The sequence below is a fragment of the Denticeps clupeoides genome, chromosome 2 (assembly GCF_900700375.1).
Source record: "Denticeps clupeoides chromosome 2, fDenClu1.1, whole genome shotgun sequence".
NCBI lineage: Eukaryota > Metazoa > Chordata > Actinopteri > Clupeiformes > Denticipitidae > Denticeps > Denticeps clupeoides.
This window is the reverse complement of record NC_041708.1, coordinates 3,213,908-3,230,487: the sequence shown is the minus strand read 5'-3', so window position 1 is coordinate 3,230,487 and position 16,580 is coordinate 3,213,908. Positions and strand designations below refer to the sequence as shown.

The 16,580-nt window shown below is 46.1% G+C and overlaps 2 protein-coding genes across 2 annotated transcripts; one reads left to right on the top strand and one right to left on the bottom strand.

The window, feature by feature from the left end:
• Positions 1 to 455: 455 nt before the first annotated feature.
• LOC114767879 (proton channel OTOP2-like) lies at positions 456 to 4,918 on the top strand. The gene is made up of 7 exons (XM_028959741.1): positions 456 to 862; positions 1,361 to 1,497; positions 1,593 to 1,651; positions 2,021 to 2,175; positions 3,434 to 4,122; positions 4,254 to 4,448; positions 4,748 to 4,918. The coding sequence occupies exons 1-7, from the start codon at positions 535 to 537 to the stop codon at positions 4,916 to 4,918; spliced, it is 1,734 nt and encodes a 577-aa protein (XP_028815574.1). The 5' UTR covers positions 456 to 534.
• Positions 4,919 to 5,273: 355 nt separating this feature from the next.
• On the bottom strand, positions 5,274 to 16,239 carry hid1b (HID1 domain containing b). Its single transcript, XM_028969628.1, has 19 exons — positions 16,108 to 16,239; positions 15,041 to 15,190; positions 14,296 to 14,466; positions 12,651 to 12,791; positions 10,428 to 10,534; positions 10,088 to 10,204; positions 9,640 to 9,850; positions 9,491 to 9,547; positions 9,049 to 9,189; positions 8,187 to 8,277; positions 7,936 to 8,087; positions 7,780 to 7,858; positions 7,411 to 7,575; positions 6,886 to 7,113; positions 6,594 to 6,742; positions 6,438 to 6,518; positions 6,054 to 6,145; positions 5,659 to 5,817; positions 5,274 to 5,504 (listed from the first exon to the last, which is right to left on the bottom strand). Exons 1-19 carry the CDS (start codon positions 16,171 to 16,173, stop codon positions 5,441 to 5,443), a joined length of 2,421 nt encoding a protein of 806 aa, XP_028825461.1. The 5' UTR covers positions 16,174 to 16,239; the 3' UTR covers positions 5,274 to 5,440.
• Positions 16,240 to 16,580: the final 341 nt, after the last annotated feature.

Here is a 16,580-nt window from a genome sequence, read left to right as displayed (position 1 = left end):
GGCCTGATGAATGGCGCTGAAAGCTCGCTTGTGCTTGTCCTCCATTTGTCAGGTGTAGTTTGCTCGGGTTACGAAAGAGAAGAGGCTGCCTTCTTTCTTCACTGGGAGCAGTCGGAATACGGTTATCAGTGTTCGTGACTGGTGCCGCAACCAGACACTGAACAAACACACAGCCGACAAAGTTGTCGCTTCGCCAGACAATGAGAACCTTCACAAACACCCCCCCCCCCCCCCTTAAAAAAAATCAAATCAAAACTGGTTTTAACCACATGAGAGCGTAGGATGTATGAAACTACGCTGGGCCATCTGCTCCACGTTTGGGTCTTTTTGTGAAGTTCTGGTCTCATATCTCACCCGCCCTCCCGACACGTCACACACACTGGCTGTGTTTTAACCTGCAGCCATGCCTCGACGGTCACACGCCCCTTTTGTCCTCTCCGGATTCTTAACGTTCTGGTTGCAGGGTCAGAGCGACGGAGATGAGAGAGGAGCCAGGCGAGTGAGCAGGACGCTTCGAACCGAAAAAGCAGAAGAATGCACACGTCGCCTGATGCTGATGTAGAAACCGGCGGAGGCTTTGCCACGGAGCACACGGATCCGGAACCTGCTCTCGCCTGGGTCCCCGGCGGCCGGCGGCTTCTCTCTGGCCTGCTGGGGCTGAACGCGGTGCTGCTGGGCGCCGCCCTGGTGGCCGGAGACGCCTTTCACCCCGACGGCCTGAGGCACCAGGAGCCGCTGGTCTACGTGCTGACGCTGATGGCCCTCGGGGTGGCCTGGATGGTCTGGTACCTGTTCTGGGCCAGGAAACTTCCTGGGCTCTCGCCTCACACTGACCACCACGCAGGAGGAATCACGGTCACCGGTAATGAATCGAAAACCCATGGGAAATCGTTCCACAGTTCCGTGTCGATGTTCTACGGAGGGAACCATGACACCTTCAGTCACTGGGCTCTGTTAGATGGTCCACGATGAATCCTCTTTGACCTCAGGCAGCGCTAGGGCGAGACTTGCTCATTCTGAAAAGAGTGAAACGTGGCGAGCAGTGCTTCTGTTTGCCAATCTGGTCCAAGGCCAGTGACCTTAAATGTAGGTCCAAGCAGAAACCAGAGCCGACCGGCCCATCAGAAGACTCAGAAGCTGCCATGGAGCTCCTGTTTAAAATGGTTATTTCAACAAACTATATGATCGAAATGCAAAACGATTTGGTTTTTTTTTTTGGTCAATAATCATATTTAAACAAATCTGCGACAGTCTTTTGTAGTAGATATCAGATATCATTCTTGTAAATATTTAACAAATTGATATAAAAAGTGCAAATCCGGATAGAAAACAGATTGAAAATATTTCCATGCTGTTTCAGTGGTTCTGATCATCTTCGCCGGGTTCAGCCTCCTTCTGCACGCGTTTAAAATCGCCTACTACATGATCATGAGGGAGTGTTACCCCGTGGCCAAAGTCCTCTTTCCCCTCTTCGAAGCTCCTTTTCTGGCTCTTCAAGTAAGTGCTGGTTGCATCTAGTTGGGTCCTGGGATTGCCGCGTTTCGAGGGGACCCCCCTTCCCACTCACTTGCCCTTCTGCGTTTTTCCTCCAGACGTATTTACTGTGGGCCCATTCCAAGGACTGTATCCACAAGCACAAGATCCTCACCAGGTGCCTGCGCGTCTTTATTACATTTACGCTCCTTATCTAGAGCAAATTACACGCAGTCGTTACAGGGACGGCCCCTCTGGGGACACTTGGGGTTAAGTGTCTTGCTCAGGGACACGATGGTAGTAAGTGGGGTTCGAACCTGGGACTTTCAGTGTATAACCCACTAATCCACTACTGTACGCTGTTGGATGTTCGAATCCTGGTTGTCGCCATCACTATGTTTGAGACAATCCTAGCAGACATTTGTGCTGTAAGAACATAAATCCACCATGAACCACAAATACATCAAGCTATACTTTCTTAATAATATATAACGACCAAACCAATCACGCAGTTCCGAGCATGTTCCTTGTTATTTCCTGTTCTTAGGGCAGGCCTGATGGTCATTCTCAGCGCAAACCTGCTGCTGTGGCTGAACACGGTCACCGAGGACACCATCCACATGCAGATAGAGATCGAGAAGGGCGTCGTAGGGACCCAGGACAACGATACGCAGCCTGAGGACACAGAGAGCCCTGAGGCAGGTATGGAACACAGAGCTTTACCTCTTACAAAGGTATCAGAACTCGTGAGAACTTGCATGCAGCAAATGTATAGTTGAGGCAACGTCGATTTACGACGGACGCCCAAAATTGTTGGAACTAATGCGCTAATGCAAATGTTTGCTAAATCTCTTGCGGTAACCAATGGTTACAAAGCCTGTGTGATCACGAAAGACTTAAAAAGACATTTTTCATACGCTGCCCACTGCTCCCTCAGGGGACGGGTTTAATGCAGAGACAACATTTCACCGTGTGCTCTGGACGCTGTGCTGTGTCACACTTTCACTTCACTTTTTGAATTGTCAGTAATGATATTTTCACTCGTAATGCGTGATTTCACGTGCTGTCAACCTGAATTCCGGGTCTGCCACTGCGCATTGCGTGCGGCAGAAAGTTCTGAAAGTTATGAAGTAACTTTTCTAGTGTGGCGCAAGCAGCAGCTAACCAAAATCCCCGTGGCCAGTCATTTAGAATTAGTTTAGATAATCAGGGTGCGTTATCACACGGCAAAACAATGCAAGCGGCACGCCGTGGACAAAGTCAGGAGAGGTCGATTATCCAGAGCTTATTCATTTCATCATATCATTGTGTTAACCACACCTACTTTTGCCTCTGAGCACCGGACGTCACATTCCGTCTGCAACTGGCTTCTGGCTCAGACTTTGACTTAGTCCTCATTGTCCCCACTGCTGTCGTCCACACGTCGTTTTTAAATGCTGCTTTTCTCCAGCTTTGTGAGGTTCTGTTGTATGTAGGAGGCATTTGGGGTTATAGGGCAGGTTAGAGGTTGGGCTCCGCGTTTTCACCAAAAAAAGAAAAAAAAAACACTGCCGTCCTCATGGATACGCAGAGAAAAAGAAATTCATTCTGGAACCCGCTTCAGAAAATAACCGTTCTGGGGCCCCTGGGTCTCTATCTACAGATCCCATAATGCAGCGCTTCAGTGGCCTTGCAGAATGTGATTTTTAAACCGCAGCTAAATCTGTACAGGAGCAGCTCCCACGGCAAATGGGTTGTGAAGCTGCTCAATTTAATTAAATTTTTTTTTAATGTCACCAAAGCACCGTGCTAACTCCTGCGTAGTGCGCTCAGTTTGTCCGCAAAGTGTGCACTGCATTATGGGATCCGCAGCCCACGCACCGCCAGTGGGTCACACAAGTGACCCCGCGAGTTTGACCCATGTGCTCTATGATAATAACTCCAGTGTCTAACAGCAGTTCATCTTTAAACTGAATTGCAGAACCCACAAATTCAACGCTGTGCCAGTGTGGCGAGTACACTGCCTGCCTCCTGTTCCGCAAGGGCTACGAGGTTCTCTACCCCTTCAACATCGAGTACTACCTCATGGCTGGATGCATGCTCTACATAATGTGGAAGAACGTGGGCAGGCACATAGAGCCTGGGTCCCACCAGTCTGAGTCCCACCCCACCAAGATGATCCTGAGATACATCTGCAACACCAGGATCTATTTCGGGCCCCTGTTTGGCTTCCTGATCCTGGGTGTGGGCATCACCATCTTCATTCTCTACCAGGTTTGGGTGAGTCAGTGGGAAAATCGGGAGATCGCTTTCAACCTGTTCTATGGGTACCACCTGGCAGTGGTTCCCATCATGACCCTCTGCTCGCTGGCCGGTGTGCTGTTATACAAACTGGAGAGGAGGGCCCTTAAGGGCGGCAACAACCCCACTCGGAGCCTGGACGTGCTCCTCCTGGTGGGCGCGGCCCTGGGCCAGCTCTCCCTCTCCTACTTCTCGCTGGTGGCCGCACTGGCTGTGGGAACCAGCGACAAGCTGGCGAGCCTGGACCTGTCCTACTCCCTGCTGAGCCTGGTGGAGCTCGTCTTTCAGAACATCTTCATCATCGAGGGCCTCCACCGACATCCCAGCCTCGCCCGGGGCAAGAGGAGAGACTGGAACGTCATCTTCAAGGTATGTCTTTCCAATAGCTTATATGTATACACACACACAGTTGCTATTTGGTTGACCAGATTATCTATTCTGGGGAGACATGTTGAACTGCTATGAGGTTAATTATCTCAAAAAATAAAATTTAAATGCAGAAGAAGAAGATAAAGGAGGACACCGTAGAAACAGAAGACACTAAAGTGATGGAAAGGGCAGGAGGCCACTCTTTGCTGGACAAAATCCCACCAACTCCATCGCCCACTGGTGGACCGAAGGCACAAGACAAACAGCAGTGGATACAGAAGGCAATCAAAGAAATCTGCTGCATTCTCATTTTGTCCAATGTCATGGTACGTACAGGTGGACGGGATATGGAACAAGCCTATCTAGATTCGCTGAACCTGTTGAGCGGTTCAGACTGGCCACGTTTGGCCCAGATCACTTAGCAGATCCATTCTTTAGTGCAAATACAGTTTATCTGGATGAAATACGGCCCATTTTAATTAGCCAAGGCCTCATTTAGACTAGCAGACCATGTTAAGTAGCCACACTCTGGTCTGGAACAAAAAAATGAGATGAATGGTAATATAATGGCAGGAAAGTATTTTGAAATGTACATCTATCTTCTAACATACTTTGTGTTCTCCAGCTCTGGGTCATCCCGGCTTTCGGAGTCCACCCCCAGTTTGAAAACGGAATTGGGAAGCAGTTTTTCGGCTTCACGGCATGGTTTGTGCTGGTGAACCTTGGCCAGCCGCTGGGGGTCTTCTACAGGATGCACTCGGTGAGCGCTTTGATGGAGCTGCTCATTAGTACCTGAACCGGGCCACTCGACCAGACCGGTGGTTCCGAGATGGTCAACAAAGACGTTTTATACCTTTCTACCACTCAGATGGGTCATTTTAGAAATCTACAGCAAAAAGAAATGTTTCAAAATAAAGCATCTTTGAATCTTACTGAGACTCATGGAATCTAAATGATTTAATAAAAACCACACCAGTTTAAGGAGAAATATATATTTGTTTGAAACAGATACATTTTTGATGACTTTTTTTGTACAATTTCTTTCATTGAGTTTGTTAAAGTTGACATCCACCCACAGAAATTAAAATATTAATAAAAAAAAAAAAATAGCAAACTGCAGGTGAAGTCAATGGCTAATTTCATCAGTGACGAAATAACAGAAGCTACAGTGCAACACAGTAAGAAACTATGGAGGGACTGATTATTAACACGCCCTTATAATGCCCCAGAGCAGTTCCTCCAATGATGGACGGTCCAAGCAGCAGATTTGGGAGCTACCAGCTAAATGTCCCATTTCTTTCCACTTCAGCCGGTCCTCCTAGATCCTCTGGATCTCAAAAAGTTTAACGTCTGTGTCGTACCAGATAGGAGGATCCACGTTACTGTCAAAACGAGAGAAATAGGATAGAACTAAGTAAGCAAGTTTACAGAAAATTCATAGAAATGGGAATGTTGGTTCCCTCTGGATCCAGATGGTACCAATTCGCAATGACCGCACTTCCATTTAGAATAAACCGGAAAAAAGAACCCACGTACCGAAGGTAAACGACACCCCACATGTACGTGCGGAACCACATGCCGGTTCCGGCGCTGGCCTGGTACTTGCGGATGAGGATGGGGTGGGGAACGGGCAGCAGACCCACCAGGGTGCCATGCTGAAGGAATTTCAGAATCTCTGATTCATCAGTCAGGCCTCTGGGTCAGAAAAAAATAAAAATAAAAGTCCATAGGTCAGTGCAACGATAACCATTCAGCTGGAACACACAAATCAGCTGGTTAAGTGTAGGAAAAAGGTTTATTCAGATTACAATACAGAATTTTATTTGATTAATACTGTTTCTTGTCATCCCAATAATTAAAAAAAAAAAAACAATCTCACTAAGAAATTTTAATTCTGTGGCTGCAGAACAGATATCTGATGTGCGACTCACTTGTCTATGCAGATCTTCTCCACCTGCGGCACCAGTACCTGCAGGAGCCTCATTATGGTCTGAAGGGGGAGTTTACTCTTCCAGGAGAGGACCTGAGAGAACACAGGACAGTTCCATTCATTTCTATTTATGCCATGTGTTAAAATGCAGGCTTGGGATCAATCGATCCCGCATCAGCAATCGGAACAAAATATAAAAGAATTGTCCAGATGATATAGTGGCATTGTGCTATTGAAGGGCTTCGGGTTTTATAGCGCCCCCTTGCGGTCTTCAAAAATGATTATTCCAGACAGTACTCATTAAAAGGCCAACTGAGGATTTAATTAAAAAAAAACAAAAAAAAACCCACATATTTTATTCATGTAATTTATAAAATGCGCTTACCCATTCTGACGTGGGGCTCCAGCATGCAGCAGACGATGCACTGGACAGACGCGTCCTGCGAGTCTCGGTGTAGAACACGTCCTATTGACGAAAAAACCACAACATGAACACATCGGAATGAATTCACTTCAGTCTCATGGTTCATTTGGGACTAACGTCGTTGTCCCGGCCGCTGTTGGACTCTGTGTCGCTGGCTCCGGCTATAGCGCTGTGGTCTGGCGGTGGCTGGGAAGGGTGCGCCTCCTGCAGGGCAACCATGGTACCGTCTTCAGACACCTGGGACTTCTCAGTCAAATTCTCAATACCTGACCAACAGCATGGCAAGGATTTTTAATCCAAAGCACAGACAATTCTAAATTAGGATTTTCTTAAGGTACAGCCAAGTCAACGAGTGCTGCTTTAGAAAAACCGTTCACTCTGATCTCCCAGGGGATGAAGCCCCGGTTACCTGGAGTGGCGGCCAGACTGGTCTTCAGCGTGCCAGGCTCGGCGGGGATGGCCGGTCGCGAGCCCTCCATTGACACGCCTTCCTGGGAGCTGGTGCGGGAAACGGCACTGGGAGATTTTTTCTTCCTCTGCAGGGCCTTCTGTATGGAGAAGGGGTCGGAGGGCAGGTTGGCCAGCTGGTGGAAGACGTTGCGCTTGCGGATGATGGAGTAGACCAGGTTGAAGTTCCCTGCTCAGAGAAACCGGAGCGCTTGATCAGCAGGCATCTTAAATAATATCTTAAATTCATTTAAAACGCATGTTTTAAGTAAACATTTGTGAGTCCAGGGATTTAAAAAAATATTTTTTTTATTATGTACCAGGTAGAAATTAACAAAAATGAACAAAATCATCATATGCCTAATGCCTAATTTTTTACTATACTAAAAAAATTTATTTCTTAGGTCTGTAGTTGCCAAAGTTCCCTTAAAAGTACCAAGCAGATGACTCAGTGATTAAATGATCATTATCAAGTGATCCATCTCACCATCAAACTGATACTGGATGATGTTGTTGAAGACCTCCAGCAAAAAGAAGACCAGGTGGTGGTTCTGGACAGCAGAGAAGAGGAACCAGGTGGTGGAGAAGGCCTCCAGCAGGTGGAGCAGTTTGCTGGCTGCCACCATGGAAAGACTCTTCAGGTAGGGGGAAACTGTGTACGCGAAAAGCTCACCGTCACATCTCCGAAAAGGTAAAATACTCCTTCAGAACCATTCATTCATTCATCAGAACATGCCAGGGTCAGAGGGACAGTTACAGACTCCTTGTGGTGGCACGAGGCCCCGCATTTACACCGCAGAGGAGCAGGATGCAGTGCGGGATGCGGCCAGATCCAGCAGGGGGCGACGACGCTCACCGTTCACTATGACGGTCAGCAGGCAGTCGAACAGCGGCTGCAGGCGCTGGTGTCCACCTGTGATGATCTTGTGGAAAATCTGTAGGTCACAGAGGCATAACCTGGAAACTCCGTATTGTCGGTGAACGCCCCCATCGCCATGGATGCTGTACTCACCACGATGAGCAGGTCGGCGTGGGTGCCGGTGAACACCGGAACGTCCATGGGCACCCGCAGGGCGTAGGGCTTGTTCAGGCGCACCCCAAAGTTTCTCTCTCCGCTCAGCAGCAGAAGAATGAAGACCCCGATGTGCATGAGACCCACGCGGGCTGTGAACCACCACACACACGCACACACAAAATAAACGCACATTCACATGGCAAAGAATAATTCATAAAATTCACCTCATACACACACACCCTACTCACACTGGTCAGCACGAGCATCGTTCAGGTAGTACAGGATGGGCACCAGAATGTCCAGAACATCACTGCTCTTCAGCACGTAGAAGAGGAATTTCTGAAAAGTGATTGTCACTTGTGATACACAGCAGCACATCACACAGTGCACACAGTGAAATTTGTCCTCTGCATTTAACCCATCACCCTGAGTGAGCAGTGGGCAGCCATGACCGGCTCAGTGGCGCCTCGGCGGATCGGGATTCGAACAGACAACCTTCTGATTACGGGGCCGTATGCTTAACCGTTAGTCCACCACTGCCCCGATGATCAGACGCCTGAATGGTGTTGCTGAGGAACATCTGGATCGTGTCTACAGTTTCACCGTGGGGTTCATTTTCCTCGGAAACCGCGAGGTGGGGCTTGGAATGACTATCCACCTCAGTTGACATGTGGTCCAGAGGACAGTTTGGAACAGTTTGGACCATTACCTGCTCATTCTATGCAAGGCCACCCAAAAACTACACCTTGTACTATAACTTGTGGTGCACCTGGTGGAGTGGTGTCAGAACAACATCCTGTCTCTAAACCGTTCACAAGACCAACCCATCCTGTCTTCCAGGTTAATGGTAATGATGGTGATGGTGCCTCAACCCAGCTCGCAACATCTCAGGCAGCATCAACACCACCCCTCGCCAGATGATGCAAACACAATTACAAAGAACGTGGGACAAGGAGAAATGAAGATCTTGTGGATCATCGTGGTACAGAGGGCCCGCTTAGTAAAATTAAAGCCACTAATGTTTCTAATCTCATCACAATACCCAAATGTCAGATCATCACACAAATCAGTTTGTTCATCTTGAGCCAACATCTAGGCCGCGTTCAGTACCTTGTTGAAGTCACAAAGCTTCCAGAAGAGCACTAGCAGCTCCTGGTGGAACTGGATCCTCTTGGAGGAGTTGGGCAGGTAGGTCTGAACCAGCGGGTTGGACAGAAGCCTGGCCAGACCCTTCAGGACGAAGTGGAAATCCTACGACGGTGACATCAGGGCACAGAAATAAGAGGGTGGGAAAATAAACCGGAGCTCCCTGCTTCCAGGGATTTTTTCCCCCCATCCATCTCTCAACTTTTTCAACATTCAAAGACTTGCCAAGGGTTTTAAAATGTTGTTAAAGCACAACCATTACTACTACAGTCAGAAATTCTTAAGTAGAGTAATAATTACACGTTTCTTCTAAACGAAACATTTCAAGCAAAAGTTCTTAATGAACGATATCTGAAGGTATCTTGCAGTATTTCTGTGTGTGGAATTGTGCATTCCCAGTTCTCACCTCTTCTCTGTGGATCCTAGACAGGTAATTCACAAACAGGTTGTCAGGACCTGATGTCTGCATCAAATAAAAAAAATAATAATTACACACACACACACACACACACACACACACACACACGCTGAGATGCATGTATAGTTCCGTCGCACCTCCTGCTCCTCCACGGTGGAGTCCAGCTCTGCGGTTGCCGTGGCGACGCCACCATCGTGGTCCAGGGTGACTATGAGCACCTGCGCCGCCTGCTCCACCAGCTGCTCCCGGTGGTCCGAGAAGAGCAGGTGGTTGTAGGGAATCCCGTAGCCCACCGGGTCGTAAGCACACACCACGTTCAGCAGCGAGGTGAACAGAGGTAACGCGTGCCTGTTCCACACAAGGAGGTTTCCACAATATCCAACTAAACTAATCATGCACAATGTTCAGTAATAATATACTAAATTATACACGTCTAAATAGTTTTCGAGAGCTTTATTCAAGGTTGTATGTTGATCATCATGATGACTAGACAGAATATTAGAATATTACCTACAGTCAAGATATGCCCAAGCAATGGAAGAGGCTTTGTGTGTGTGTGTGTGTGTGTGTGTGTTTGAACCTTACCGGTTGTCTGTGGAACAGAAAAAGGTCACCCAGGGGTTGAGGATGTTTTTGTCTGAGGATGGGGCGAGGTACATGGCCTCGGAGAAGCACGTGAGAAGCAATTTCAGCAGCTCCATGCTGCCAGGGGTAAACGGAGAGGGCAAATGAGGAAATATGCAGCAGGTAGAATTAAAAGTAAATGTTGAAAAGCCCCCCCCCCTTCCCTCCCAGGTCTATCAGGTGTCAAGCGCGGAGGTGCAAGAACCCGTTCCTCATTCCTGCATCGAGGAAACACAGTTGTTCGAGACAAAAGGCTTTCTTGGACAGGACAGGCTGATGTCTCTGCTTCACGATAACCCACCGGTTGATATCGTGCACGTAGTTGAGAGGTGGGGACTGGGCGAAACCCACACCGGCCTCCCAGATGTATTCACAGCTGTCCAGCGACTGCATGTCCTCTGCGCTGTCCTGTAAGAGAATATCATGTAATTAACCATGATCTAAAATTTATATTTCCTATGATTAGTCACCATACATAAAATGTCTAACTTCTCAAAGGTATCTTCATTTCTTCACTTGGTTGGGGATGAAGGGCAGAAATCAAACCTGAAAACAATCATTATATACACTACCAGTCAAAAGGTTGGACACACCTACTCGCTTTTTATATTATAGAATAAAACTGAAGATGCAGACTATGAAATAACACACATGGGGAAAAAAAAAAAAAGTTGAAGATTTGCGTCTCTCCACCCCCTTAAGTTGGACAACGGGGACAGTCTCCAACAGTCCTGAAGGTTTATTATGCTGAACACTTTATCCTTCACTCATGTTAATGAGCATCTAATCAAGCGGCTTTTGATGACTACGATAGCAAACAAAGGCGCCATCTTAGTCTCCACAAACACCACAGAGTAGGTGCGTCCAAACTTTTGACTGGTATTGTGTAATATATATTTTTTTCCATTTAATACATTACATACATTAGATGGAGTATTAGTACATCAGCCAAGTCTTCTGGCTCTGGTTCGGTCTCAGCCAGGCTCATGGTGGCTGAGGTTTGGCACCCTCAACTGAGCACCTCTGTCTGTTTCTGGATTCCAGGCAGACAGGCCTCAGTCCATCCAAATCTGCGACAACACCTCCAGCACCATCCGACTGAGCACAGGAGTTCCTCAGGGCTACGTTCTCAGCCCACTGCTGTTCGCTCTCGTGACCGTGTCCTATATGGTTCATTTATTGCTGTATCTGGAGTCTCGTCTTTCTGTATACTGGACTGTATAAAGCTCAGATTTACTTTGATTTTAACTTGACATAGACTGTAGAGCCTGGTTAGAGGACGACTGTTCTATATTTTCACCAGACATGCACTCATCTTAAAATAGCTCTTCTCTAAGCACCATTCCCATCATATCACTAAACACTTGTACTTAGAAGCTGAGTCCCACGTTCAGTTACTCAGTAACGGATGAACCCGGCTGCAGACGGCACATGTGGAGCTCAAGCTGACCCAAAACTACTAGGAACGTACTATAAATAAACCTTTCAATCTTTTTTACTTTACAATACAGTACTACACAGCCTATATCTCATAGTCTGTGAGAACAATATATATTTCATATTGCATAGAAATCAAAATGAAATGTCATTACCAAGCGTTGACCTTTCCATCTCACTTTCAAATGGAAAGGTCAAATTAATATTATTATATACTTCATTAGGACAGGTTTCTAGACAGAATGGAGAAATAAACACTTAATTTTTCTAGATTTTCTAAATATTTCCCAAAACACATGATTTGCCTGTAAAATTGTATGGAACAATGAGCCCAGTAAACATTTTTCAGCACGTGGAATGAGAAGTACCACAGGAAGGAGGACAGGAATAAAAGCCATACTTGTTACACTCACTTAAGCACTAAGGGCCCTGTGGTTACACATTTAAGCCCATAACTCTTAGACATTCTGCTTTGAATATCATAATCTCATATTTACCACAATTTCTGCTTTATTCACATTTAAACAAAGCAATTTGAAAAAAAATGAACAATGAAAATATCAAAACTATTAATGCACTAAGATTAGCCTTTAGGACAGTATGACAATTTCCAAGCTGTAGATCGTACTGCAATAACAATAGGCTATGAATGTCAGAGTATCTGGCAACATTCTGCAGTAAAATCACACAGCGGAGAACCAGAGAGGAAGAATAAGCAGGAGAGGTGACGAGGGAGGAGTGCCTGTACATATTAGATTCCCGACGAGTATCTTAGCAACGCCAGGGGTCGGCCATTTTCAGCTCAACAGCCTGCCAAACACAAACACACGTATGGCCGGCTGGAGCAAAACCAGCTCCACCATCCAAATAACACACAACTGCTCTGTATTGGACATAGTGTGTTGCAGGGCAGTGTGCGTGTTTGCAGAGTGGATAAGTGGTGCACACCCTCCCCTTCACAAACAGGACAGGGGGCCACGCCCCACCCTTACAGGCGTAAGTCACTCATTAACCACTGATAGTTCTTTTTTTTTTTTTTTTTTTCCCCCCAAGTTTTCAGAACTTTAAACGAAATAAAAGTTCTCACCGGGCCGGACTTCTTGTGGCTCTGGACGGTGAAGTCTGGGCAGAACAGCAGGTCGGCGATGGCCAGCAGGAGTGACTCCGCGAGGGGCCGAGAATCATCATCATCATCATCACCACCACCACCACCACCCCCTTCTTCATTCTGCACCAAAAAAATTAAATAAAATGGGGAAATTATAACTAGTCGTGGAAGGTTGCAGTTTTATTCTATTTCAATTTAACTGCAATTTAATGAGCATAATTGAGGTGTTGTTGACAAGCTCAGACTCAGGATAAGTCCCAAAAACGTGACTTCTAACGCTCTCTGTGGAAGAGAAACATGCAAAAATTCTATTTCTAGCCATAGTCAATTTGTTTTATTTTTTGCATCATATTTTTCCAGAGTTAACATAATTTTCAGTGTCAATTCAATTTATTATTAATTACTGTTCAAGAGCTCATGTATTAACTCTCTCTCTGTGTGTGTGTGTGTGTGTGTGTGTGTGTGTGTGTATATATAAACTACATTCAGTCAATTTGTATTCAGTTTCACTTCAGATGTCTGTGTGGGAGCCGATGACATACAGGCCCAAGGAGAGTAAAATTCCCAGATTCCCACTAGACCAGCACTCACCAGGCTGGGCCACTTCAATTACCGGACATTCGATACTTCCACACAATATCCGCAGTGTTTCAACCCCGGAGTTCCACTGGAGGTCTGATAACTGGAGGGTTGGTGGAAAAGGGCAGCAGAGCCACTCGAATCAGTGAATCAGCTGCCTGGATTCAGAACTAAATCAAGTCCCCGGTGACCACCTGGCTCGGAGCTTACGGACCGGGCCGGAATGGTGGAAATTCCACTCGGATGGGAATTTGGCAGCGTTTTTTTTTTTTTTTATGAACCCAGTCCAGCCCTGTTACCCACACTGCTAAAAGAAATTAATATTAAGCGGCGGTTGAAGAAAGTGGAGTGTGGCTGCCATCCAACCACTTATCTCCAGAGGGCGGGATGAGCCCTCGCCTACTGTCAGGATTACATAACTCCCAGCCGGCCATGCATCTTCGCTCCAACCCATCTCTGTACGCTAAATACAATATTTTAATCACGGTGAACAGGGAATGGCCTCTAATGAGCCAGCAGCGAGAGAGAAACATGGAATAATCCTCATTTGTACACACAAGTGAACTGCCTGGCATAGTAAACGACCTGCGGTTTAATCCAATATAGAGTTCCGGTACAAAGCATATGGGGAGAAAAAAAAACGCTAGTTCAGTCTTAATTAAAAAAATGTGACGCCCGATTCACAGCGTTCCAATCTTTTAAGGCAGACTATATATGGGGAAAAAAAGGATCATTTGCATATTTACATGTATAGTATTTGACAGACTTACATAAGTGCATTAAAAAGTCAATTGTAATCCCACATTTGGTTCACTGGTGAGTGAGCTGTAAATACTCCTAGCCTAATAAATCAATCATTGTTTTTATATAAATATCACTCACACACACACACACACATATATATATGTATATATATATATGAGGCTTTTTAAAAAGGAAAGTTTTTATCTTGTTTTTGAAGATTTTAACCGACTCAGCTGTTCGAACAGAGAAAGCTCATTCGGCCGCCTAGGAACCAAGGCCGAGCAGCGTCTAAATCACTCACTTCATGTCGTCCGGCCCCGGGCACCGTGGACCAGAAGAACCCCCGCCAGTCGGGGTCCTCGAAAATGTAGGGCAGGATGCGCGAGAGGAGCCGACAGCAGTTCAGCGCAATCTGCTTCTCCTTCTCCGAGGGGCAACCGGATTCTGCGCCCTGAACCAATTTCTCTACCGCCTGCAAACACACACTCAGAACATTTAGGTTCTAACTACAGATCTGGATCATCAATGCAACACCTTATGATATATATATATATATATATATATATATATGATATGATCTTTGGTAATGTCGAACCTGCCCATATCAGATGTCAGTACATTTCAATGATTGTAAGATCAGCAGGTGCTGGATTTTGGTGGTTTAGGTGAGATGAAAGACGAAGTGGTGAAGCAGAATTTTGCACCTCAAGCCACCGCAACACTGTATATTTAACCGGGCGCCCATATGGACACCATCACCGTACAAAGTGAAACTGACGTTAATGGTCACTGCAGGCGACTTGCACAGCGATAAAGGAACTGCAGAAAAATACGATCTCTGTTATTACAGCCTTCAGGCAACACACACACACACACACACACGTACGTTACAACTAATTACATTCCGGCTGCTTTAACAAACATTAAAACGCAGAGACAACAGACCAGCAGACCAGTCCTCTGTATTCACACAATTCAAGCTAGGTCAAAGACTGATATTTTTTATTTATATTATAATGAACACTTATAGATTTAGTAAAGAGCACCTTGTAACAGAGTGTTGCCAGATTTGACGGTGACTCCTCTCGGACGGCTCTGATCTCGGCCGCTGGCACCAGAGTGAACACGTCCTGGATGCTGGTGGCGGTGTCAGCCCAGAACTGGTCCCAGAACGCGTCGTCGGTGGCCTCCACCGGCTGGACACAGGCATTGGTCACGTTACCCACAGTCAGAGCCGGTCTGTAGGTCTGACCACCCTAGAAACACTCGAGGGCCATGGCGCTGCATCACTCCAGAGGACCATGCTCAACTGTCCTTGCATTATGATATTTTTTAGATTGTCGCTTATACAACTGGACATCCACTGCTACAGAAATTTCTATTCATAATAACTATATTCATCACATTTTTTATGATTTTAAAAAGAATAGTCATGGACAATTATATATAATGCCATTAAAAAAAAACAGGTACTCAGTGTGAACATATCTGAATTTAATTATTCTACTACTAATTACTACTAAAGGAGGCCACTTTGACTGAACTCTCCGGTCCACCTTAAACGCCCTCACAGGTTAAGTTAAAAAAACGATACATTAAAAAATAAGTTAAAACAAGTGTCACAAACACTGCATATTAAAAACGACAGCGACTTTTCCAGCACGAACCGATGAGAAAAATCGCGTTAGTTGTTAGGAAGTAAAGACGAGTGAATCACGTTTTAACGCAAATCCGGGCGGGTCCACCTTAAAAAAAAACTATATTCACCTGTTACTGTTAAACGAGCCGCGGGTCGGAATAACTTTAATTTCCTCATACTGATCCGCATGTTTTAACGTTAACTATTATTTACTCGGAGGTTTTTATATAGGCAAAAAATTGAAAATTGGAATCCAGGGGGGGAAAAAATCAAAATTTAAAATTTTTAAAAAAAGTTTTATTCTTTACACTTGGATGTTTTTTTTCCACGTTTGCAATCAGTCGCAATCTTTAAAGCGGCAGTTTTTCGACTCCATCTGTTATTACCGTGACGACTTTTCCGCTCCAGTTTGGTCACGGAAAGTAATATAAAAAAAAGGAACAAGTAAAATATTCCGCCCGCGCCGAGTCCCACCTGGGTGCTGGTGGTCAGCTGGATCACCGCCTTCCTGAAGCGCAGCTTGGAGTCCGTGTTGCCCATACTGACCGCCGCCGACGCTCATCCGCCGGGAAGAAGCGCGCTCCCTCATGCGCGCTCCCTCATGCGCGCACCCTCATGCGCGCTCCCTCATGCGCGCTCCCGGCCGAGCAGGATCTGCGGGGAAGCGACTTCCGGGACCCGTAACGGACGCGCGGCCAGGGAGTTTTCTGTGGGATGGATCGTGTCTAACAAAATGTCTCATAAAAAAATACAGGGCGGTTTAACACTGGAATCATTTCTGAGACCCACTGAATCACCATGACATATGAACTTTGCATAAAACCCTTTTGTATACTATCTGATGCTTGTCTTCTAATTCTCACGTACAGCCCGAATAAAGGGAGATTTTTTTCTGGATGTGATATACATTTGTCTCTCATAGTCCACAATACAGAATGAAGTACACA

Coding starts and splice junctions, on each gene's coding strand:
- LOC114767879 (XM_028959741.1), top strand. CDS start 535: ATGCACACGTCGCCTGATGCTGATGTAGAAACCGGCGGAGGCTTTGCC. Junction 1,652..2,020: donor AAGCACAAGATCCTCACCAG/GTGCCTGCGCGT, acceptor TCCTGTTCTTAG/GGCAGGCCTGATGGTCATTC. Junction 4,123..4,253: donor ACTGGAACGTCATCTTCAAG/GTATGTCTTTCC, acceptor ATTTAAATGCAG/AAGAAGAAGATAAAGGAGGA.
- hid1b (XM_028969628.1), bottom strand. CDS start 16,173: ATGGGCAACACGGACTCCAAGCTGCGCTTCAGGAAGGCGGTGATCCAG. Junction 10,205..10,427: donor TACGTGCACGATATCAACCG/GTGGGTTATCGT, acceptor TACCCCTGGCAG/CATGGAGCTGCTGAAATTGC. Junction 6,743..6,885: donor CAGTCTGGCCGCCACTCCAG/GTAACCGGGGCT, acceptor GCTGTTGGTCAG/GTATTGAGAATTTGACTGAG.